Raw genomic sequence first — 8,927 nt, 5'->3', positions numbered from 1 at the left:
GGAGCTCTAAGAAGGTTTTGAGGGGTTCCCAGCACCTTTTGGGATGAGCTGGGTACCTACTGAGGGGCAGGTGCCCTCCCAAAGCCCCCCCAGAGTGGGGTTACACGGGGGAAACAGGGGAGTCCCTATTCCCGATCCATCCCGGAGCCAGTTCTGCCCCCCCCAAACTCGGCTCCACCCCTCGTTATCCACCCCCCCTCCCCCACTGCCCCCCAATAACCAGGACTGGGGAGAACTGGGAAGCTTTCCTGGGATCAGGAGTGGCAGCAGGGGAGGGGGGGACACACGACCCCCCAAAATCCTCACAGGGACAGGAGGGGTCCAGGCTGGGCCCGAGGCCCCGGGGAGGGGCTGCGGCCGCCGCCGGCTCAGGAGCTCTGTGGGGAGAGAAAAGGGGGTGACAGCGGGGTGGGGGGTCCCCGGGGGGGCACAGACGCTCTGGGGGGACACACGACCCCCTGGGACCCCCCTCACCTTCTGGCGCAGGTAGAAGCCGAGCCCCAGCGCCAGGGAGACGAAGGCCAAGAGGAAGCCCCCGGCCCCTCCTTGGCAGCAATTGCTCAGGCTGATGGAGCCCGGCAGGGCCGGGGCCGCCGGCGGTGTCCGATCCCGGCAGGAAGCGGGGAGGGCCCGGCGGGGTCTGAGAGAAATAAATCAAGGCAGAACTCTCTCTTTCTTTTACCCTCTGGGCAGTGACCATCAAGAGCTGTCCCTGCTTCACAGCAGAAGCTCCACACACCTCAACAAAGTCTGTGGAAGAATCTACTCTATCAAAGTTGGCCCTGGGCTTTTATGCTTATCCAGTGATGGATCTCCAGTCACATATTCCCAGGCCAGTGAGCAGCTGATCTGTCAAACTCTGCTTCCAAAAGCAGCATGTGTGTTGGAAGGTTGGGGAACCAGGCTGGGTTTGGCACAATTCAGCACTAAACCAACCCCTTGGCACCAGCAGTAACTCCCCACAGAGAGCTTGCAGTGCCTGCATTCTCCCATCAGATTCTTTTCCAGGTAGAACATCCTGCTACAAGGGGTCTGTTACTACCCACCCCAGAAAGGGGGGGGTAACCAGGTTCTTATTAATAAATCCCTTGGGGTGGATTAGAGTGAAATGAAACTAAATAATCAGTGTTTGAAAACATATATATGTAGGGTTTATTTTAGAACAATTTTGTTTCAAAGGTAAACAGGTATGTTGCCATTTTGGGTGTTATCATCTCTATCTCTCATCTACAGCAATATGGCATAAAGAGAACCTTTAGGGAAAATGCATAAGGGAGAGAAAGGAAAGGCAGGATAAGGGTGAGGGAGAGTAAGGGAAGCAAAGCTGAGAGTGGAAAGATGTCAATAGTCACCGCCCACGGGGTCCAGCGATGGAACTTGAGAGTTGCAGCTTCCATGTCTGTCAGTTGGAGTGGTGGCCTTGATCCGTTGGGGGTGGGGGAGGGAACCCCCCAGACTCCAAGAAGTGATGAGTTATATCCATGGATGGTGTCCGGGCCATGCCACGAACCCCCAACATCTCCTGGGCCTGCGCAGAGTTCCCGTGAGGGGCCTGGGAAAAGGGATTTTCCTGCCTTTCAGGATTGGCAGAGGGGGGATGGGCCTTGATGGGCCATCAGAGGTCTAATGCAAAAGTCCTGCAGAAGCCTGCAAGAGTCCCTTGGAAATCCTAGAATGCACAAATCATGAACCATTTCAGTCTCTGACACCACCCCGTGATTTATGCATTCAATAATTTCTCTTTTGTTGTTCACTGTGACCCTTCTTTGTGGGCGGTGCCTTTCGTGTAGTGAACAGAAAGGGAGAAGAGTAAAGAAAAGAAAGAGAGAGCACAAATCCTTTCCCAATGCAATGCAATTCCCCCCAAAAAACCCAAACCTTACAGTAAAATAGTAAGCATATGGAACATAATAGGATCTCAATAGCTACAATCAAATTTCCTAACATTAACAAAGTTACAAACATCAGGATTTAATCCTGTCACAAATCTAATTTTCATTAGCCACTGTCTCCGCCCCGTGAGTAACCAGGGTATCTTTTAATGCGTGTTGGGTGTGAGGGATTCTATAATAATGTGTCTGTTAGAGGGGCCAATGTGTCTTGAAATTAGACCTGAAATTACACATCAGTTTTTATGCAAATACATTGAGTTACTTGGGAGTTGGTAAAAGGCTTTCTTAAATTCTCTTCACTTTCTTTTCTTTTGCCCAGATTTAGTTTAATTTGTTAATATTTTGAGAAATTTAGCCAAATATAAAATTTGATGCCTTCTGAGGCAGCGGGTTACTGCATCTAATGCATATTTGTATGACTCCATATTTTGGAATGTATGATAATATATTGAGAAAGTTAGCCCAGGAGCTCATGAATATGCAGCAGGGTGGGACATTTGCAACCCCTGGGACGGCCCATTGGTGACAACACATCTCACCTATGACATCACACCTCCCCATGACATCACAGCTCCCTGACATCACAGCTGACGTCACATTGATCATATGATATCACATCCTTCCTGTGGCATTACACCTCCCCTGTGACATCAAATCTCTCCTATGACGACACATCCATCATATGACATCACATCTCTCCTGTGATATATCATCCCTCTGACATCACATCCTCCCCGTGACATCACAGCCCACTGTGACATCACAGCTCTCCTGTGACATCACATCCTTCCTCTGACATCACATCTCCCCTATGACATCACATCCATCATATGACATCAGATCTCTCCTGTGATATCATATCATCCCTCTGACATCACACCCGCCCCGTGAAATCACATCATCCCTGTGACATCACATCTCTCCTATGACATCACATCCACCATATGACATCACACCTCTCCTGTGATCTCTTATCATCCCTGTGCTGTCACGTCCTCCCCGTGACATCACATCATCACTTTGACATCACAGCTCCCCTGTGACATCACATCCAGTCACATCCAGATCCATCCCAAGGCTGGGTGTGTGTGAGACAGGCAGAACCACAAATGCCTGCACAGCCCAGAGCAGTCAGTGTGGGGCTGTGCTTGCTGCTGCAGAGACCCCCAGGGAACAAACACAGGCACTTGTTTGGGGGGGGTGTCCCTAAGGAGGGCACTTGCCTTATTATTGCTTATTCTTTGTAATATCTTATAGATCTCTCATACAACACCTAAGGATGGATTCTATAGAATATGTGCCATAGATATTTGGGTTGGGTCTGGCTGAGCTGCAGTTCAGTTCCCCACAGCAGCCCTCCCAGGGCTGGGCTTGGCATTGGCAGCTGGAAGGGTGTTGAGAACACCCCAGTGTTTTGGCCACTGCTGAGCACAGCACCAACACTGGGACATTCCTTCCTTAGCTGAGGGCAAGAGCCTGGCAGGGGACCCAAGTAGGCCAGCTGAGCCCAACTGACCCAAGGGACATTGCAGCCCATGGGAGGTCAGCTCAGCTCTAAAAGCTGAGGCCCGGAGCAGGAGGGGGGCATTCATTGTCTGATGGCTGCCTGCTGAGGAACCGTCCCGCGGACCCAAGCCCTGCTCCTGGGGAGTGGCCGACCATGGCTGCTCATGGGAAGCAGAGAACAAACCCTGCTGTCTTTTGCTTTAAATGAACTGCCTTAACCCACGAGTTGTTTTTTTTTCCACCTTACTCTCTCCCCTGTCCTGCTGGGAAGGGGAGTGATAGAGCAACTGGGAGGGCACCTGGTGTCCAGCCAAAGTCAACCCACCACACACCTGAACACTTCCAGAGACTCCACCACCTCCCTGGGCTACTTGTTCCAATGCCTGAACACTCTCTCAGGGGAAAAAGGTTTCTTTAATATCTAAGATGAACCTTGCTCAAAGCAATTTAAAGCCATTTCCTCTCTTCCTGTCACTATAGCCTTGGCAGAAGAGACCAACCCCCACACCCACTAAAACCTCCTTTCAGGGCATTGTAGAGAGCAATGAGGTCCCCCCTGAGCCTCCCCTTCTCCAGACTCAACAAGCCCAGTTCCCTCAGCCGTCCCTCAGCAGACATGTTTTCCAGAGCCTTCCCCAGCTCCGTTCCCTTCTCTGGACACGCTCCAGCCCCTCAAGGGCCTTTTGGCACTGAGGGGTCAGAACTGGACACAGCACTCCAGGTGGGGCCTCAGCAGTGCCCAGCACAGAGGGGTAATCAGTTCTCTGCTCCTGCTGGCCACACTCTTCTCCACAAAGGCCACGATGCCCTTGGCCTTCTTGCCCCCCTGGGCACACTCTGCCTCATATCCAGCTGCTGTCAAGCAGCACCCTCAAGTCCCTTCCTGCTGAGCAGCTCTCCAGCCCCTCTGCCCCCAGCCTGGAGTGTTCCAGGGGGTTGTTGGGAGCCAAGGGCAGGCCCTGACACTTGGCCTTATTGATCCAGCCTGTCCAGATCCAAGAGCATGTTCCAGCAAGGACATGGTGGAACCTCATGGAACCAAGGACCATTGTGACACTGCAGGGCCTTCTAGAGCCAAAGGAGCCCTGGGAAACTGCGCAATCTCATGGAATCAAGGCAGCACTGTCACCCTGGCAAAACTCTTGGAATTCAGGGCCCATTGTGACACTGCAGGTTCCCATGGAACAAAAGGAACCCTGGGATGCTGCAGAAACTCATGGAACCAAGGACCATTGGGACATTGAGGGGGCTGATGGAATTTGGAGACTATTGGGACAATCCAGGGCCTCATGAAATCAAAGGAATTCTGGGACACTGTTGAACCTCCTGGAACCAAGGGTTCCTGCTGACATGTGTGTCCTCCTGGAACCAAGGGAGCCCTGAGATATTTCTGAACCTCCCAGAATCCAGGGGCCATTGGGACCCTGCAGAACCTCCTGCATTCAAGTGCTCCTTGTGAAACTGCAGGCTCTCCTGGAACCCAAGGATTCCTGGAACACTGCAGAGCTCACAGAACCAAGGGGCCACTGTCCCACTGCAGCTCCTTCTGAAGCACAAGGAACCCTGGGACAATGGGAAATCTTTGAGAATCCAAAGGGCATTTTGGGACTGCAGGGCCTCATGGAACTAAAGGAACCATTGGAGACTGTGGAAGCTCATGGAATCCAGGGGCCAATGGGACATGTGGGGCCTCCTGGAACCAAAAGAACCCTGAGAATTTTTGTGGGAACAAGTTAAGGCAGCAGCAGCTGCATTCAGCTAATCAGGATCCAAAAGGAGTGTTTTGGCCTTGACTGGTGTTTTCCATCCAGAGAGTGCTGTTTGCCAAAGTGGAAACCACTTGGAACGCTCTGCATGGCAGCCTGTGTTTTTGTCTGGTGGCTGAACACAGCCAGCACATGAGGGGAGGGGAATGTGTGGGATCAGGGCACTGCTTTGGGGCCATGCTGGGAATTCCGGTGGACTAAAAGACAAAGCCCAGGCGCTGTTTCCAAAGGAACCCCAATGAAAGGGGGACACCGGAAAGATGGGCGGACAAGTCCTGCAATGGAACTCTGTGTGTGCAGCCTCATTTTCTCCTTCAGTGCCCACAGGAGAGGGGGCAAAAAGTGGGGGTTGGGACCCCAAAAGTGTTCAGAGGGGAAATGGGGGATTGAGGGGACAATGGGAACATGGAAGGAACAGGGAGAAGGGTGGAAAAGGGGGGGTGGTCTGGTGGGTCGGATGGTCTCATGGGGGTCTTTGGGCACAGAGGGGTTGGGAAAGGGGGGTGGCCCCCCTGAGCTCCCAACTTCCTGTGGGGTACTGGATCCAATCTCAGCCTTGGATTATGCCAACACTTTCAGTTTAGAGGAATTACAGAGGTGTAACTGAATCATTTTTGTCCTCCAGGTTAAATGATGGTAAACCAGATCTATTGAGAGAAATTAATTTATTTAGGGTTCCAAATGATCAGACAAAAGATCTTCATCAGAATTATTTACTGCACAACAGAAACACTAAAACTACCAGGAGAACGGCATAAGATAGGACAGTGCTCTACACTAAAGCAATTGTTGAAGCAATTCTACCCAAGCTGGCACAAAACCTGTAATTCCTAATTACGGTTGGATGGAACTCCCCCAGACCAACATTCATGGAGAGAGATCTCTGCTCTCAACCTCCAGCAGTGACCTTGGGGGGTCCCCAGCCAAGGCAGAAATCTCCACACACCTCCCAAGAAGGGTTCTGTGAGAAGAAGCTGCCCCTGGGAAAGGGGACTGGTCCTTTGTGGTAAAAGGGATGGACTGACAGTCACTGCACTCCAGGGGTTGCCTCAGCATCAGGGGGTTCATTCGGGGTGGAAGCGGCAGCCAAAGCTCTTCCCGCAGTCGGGGCACTGGTAGGGCTTCTCTTACTGGTGGGTCCGTTGGTGTCTGGTCAAGGCAGAGCTGTGGGTGAAGCTCTTCCCACACTCCCCACACTTGTAGGGCCTCTCCCCGGTGTGGATGCGCCGGTGGGTGACGAGGGTGGAGTTCTGCTTGAAGCCCTTCCCGCAGTCGGTGCAGCGGAAGGGCCTCTCATCCGTGTGCGTCCGCTCGTGCAGGAGGAGATTGGAGCTGGTCGGAAACCTCTTCCCACATTGCAAGCACTTGTAGGGCCGTTCTCCAGTGTGGATGCGCTGGTGGGTGAGCAGGCCGGATTGCTGCCTGAAGCTCTTCCCACATTCCCCACACTTGTAGGGCCGTTCCCCACTGTGGATGCGCTGGTGTTGGGTCAGGTTGGAGCTCTGCCTGAAGCTCTTCCCACATTCCCCACACTTGTAGGGCCGTTCCCCAGTGTGCGTGTGCTGGTGGGTGAGGAGGTGGAAGCTCTTCCTGAAGCTCTTTCCACATTCCCCACATGTGTAGGGCAGTTCCCCAGAGTGGATGTGCTGGTGGGAAAGGAGGTGGGAGTTTCGGCTGAAGCTCTTCCCACATTCCTTACAAGAATAAGGCCGTTCCCCAGTGTGGATGCGCTTGTGGGTGCGGAGGTTGGAGCAGAAGCTGAAGCTCTTCCCACATTCCCTACACGTGTAGGGTCGTTCCCCCGTGTGGATCTGCTGGTGGGTGAGGAGGTGGGAGCTACAGCTGAAGCTCTTCCCACATTCCCCACACGGGTAGGGCCGTTCCCCAGTGTGGATGCGCTGGTGTTGGATCAAGCCCGAGTTATCACCGAAGCTCTTCCCACATTCCCCACACCTGTAGGGCCACTCCCCGGTGTGGATGTGCTGGTGTCTAATCAGGTTGGAGCTTTTCCTGAAGCTCTTCCCACATTCCAAGCACTGGAAGGGCTTCTCTCTGCTGGGAGGCTGCTCAGGGACCACCAGCTCAGAGCTCCCCCTCAAGCTCCGGCCGCCTTCCCGGCACAGGCTGGCTCTTTCCTCCTCAGAGCACCCTGGGCTGGCTTTGGAGCCCCTCCTGCGGGGGGATCTCCGGCCCTTTTCCTCCCCGCTGCCTTCCTGCACCGGGGAGCCCTTCAAAACGGCCTCTCCCACCAGGGTCTCACGGGGGGATTTGTCCTCCGCGCTCTCCGTCCTCAGCTCGGGGCCTGGGGCAGGAAGCAAGAAGGACAGGCAGGGGATTTGCCTCCGGCCCACAGGGAAGGCCAAGGACATCCCCCCAACTCCGGCCCCGGCAGGACGGCGGCGCCAGCGGGGTTGTCCTGCAGCCGGGGCCATGCTGGGCTGACAGAGCCAGCACAACACCCGCCCAAAGGGACACTGACTTCCTCCTCACCTGCCTGGGGGGCCCAAGGCATCTTCCTCTTCCTCGCAGCCTCCTCCTCCATCCGCCCAAGCTTTGGGAAGGACAAATCCTGATGGGGGGAAAACAAGGGCTGAGCACGTTGGCTTGGGGGTTCCTCCTAGAACTCACTGGGCGTCCTGTGTCAATAAAACACTCCAAAACACCAAGACTCAGACAATAGCAAGAAGACCCTCGCCCCCCCAAACTGCAAAACGTTACAGCTAAGTCAAAAAATACTCGAAACTATGAACATGCAGCGCAAAAAAATAATCCCAGAAATTCCTCCTCTCTGGTCTCTTCCCTCTGGGGTTCAGAGGGTCTCCCCTGACTGACCCTCTGACTCCTCTGGGGTGTTGGGGGTCCCAAGAGTCCCTTCTCCTCTGACTCTCACCTTCAGGGTGCCATATTCCCAGACATTCTCCCCTTCCACGTTTTCCACTTTGTTGTTCTGGGGATCCCAGGGGTCCCCACTGTCCAGGTTTCCCCTTCTCTATGCCCCACTTTTCAGGCTCCTGGGGGTCCCAGGGCTCCTCCCTCTCTGTGCTCCCCCCTCCAGGCTGCCAGGGGTCCCCCAGCTCCGCCATCTCCCCGCTCCGCCCTCCACACTCGGCAGCTCCCGGGCTCCACACCCACCCCCGGCACTCCAGGGGGGCCCCAAACCCGCTGTGTCCCCCCCGCCGGCACCAGGCTGACAATGGAGCCGGCGGGGCCTGACCCAGCAACACCAACCCCCACCGTGGGGGGGACCCACATCCCCCCACCCACCGCCGGGGCTCTGCCCCCAACCCAGCCCGGCACCCCCAAAAAACACCTCCTGCCCACCCCCAAGAGCCACCAGAAGAGGAGAAGCAACAGCAAGAGAACAATCAACCCCCATCCCATGGGTGCCCAGGAAGGGGGAACTCCTCCCAAATATCCTGGGGGAGCGCAGGGGGTCGTGACACACTCGGGCTGCCAGCACAGATTTCCCTGCAAAGTCTGCAGTGGGTCAAGCTCTGCAGAGGAGATTGTGCCACATGCATGGGATTGCAGAGGCTCCCTCGGGTCCCCAGCAGGAATCAGCAACCAGAAAGAGACACAAAAGGTCCCCCCTGAAGAGTTCTGGGGATGTGTCCTGTAGGGAGGGGACAGTGTCACCCCACCAGGGCAGGGTTGGCAAGTGGGAGGCTGCTCCAGGGCTCTGCAAGAGGCCTCGTGCTCTGCTCGGCCCCAGCACTGCCTGGTCCCAACACCCCCGGCTGCCCCCGGCCCTGGGCAGCTCTGC

The 8,927-nt window shown here is 54.9% G+C and overlaps 1 protein-coding gene across 1 annotated transcript; it reads right to left on the bottom strand.

Moving 5' to 3' along the window:
• Positions 1-6,228: 6,228 nt before the first annotated feature.
• On the bottom strand, positions 6,229-8,416 carry LOC115307124 (zinc finger protein 239-like). The gene is made up of 2 exons (XM_029957914.1): positions 8,324-8,416; positions 6,229-7,209 (listed from the first exon to the last, which is right to left on the bottom strand). The coding sequence occupies exons 1-2, from the start codon at positions 8,414-8,416 to the stop codon at positions 6,292-6,294; spliced, it is 1,011 nt and encodes a 336-aa protein (XP_029813774.1). The 3' UTR covers positions 6,229-6,291.
• Positions 8,417-8,927: the final 511 nt, after the last annotated feature.

This window comes from Manacus vitellinus, unplaced genomic scaffold (genome assembly GCF_001715985.3).
Source record: "Manacus vitellinus isolate BGI_N305 unplaced genomic scaffold, ASM171598v3 ctg7180002430059_pilon, whole genome shotgun sequence".
In the NCBI taxonomy this organism is placed as follows: Eukaryota; Metazoa; Chordata; class Aves; order Passeriformes; family Pipridae; genus Manacus; species Manacus vitellinus.
The sequence above is the reverse complement of the archived record's forward strand: the minus strand, read 5'-3'. Positions and strand labels throughout refer to the sequence as shown.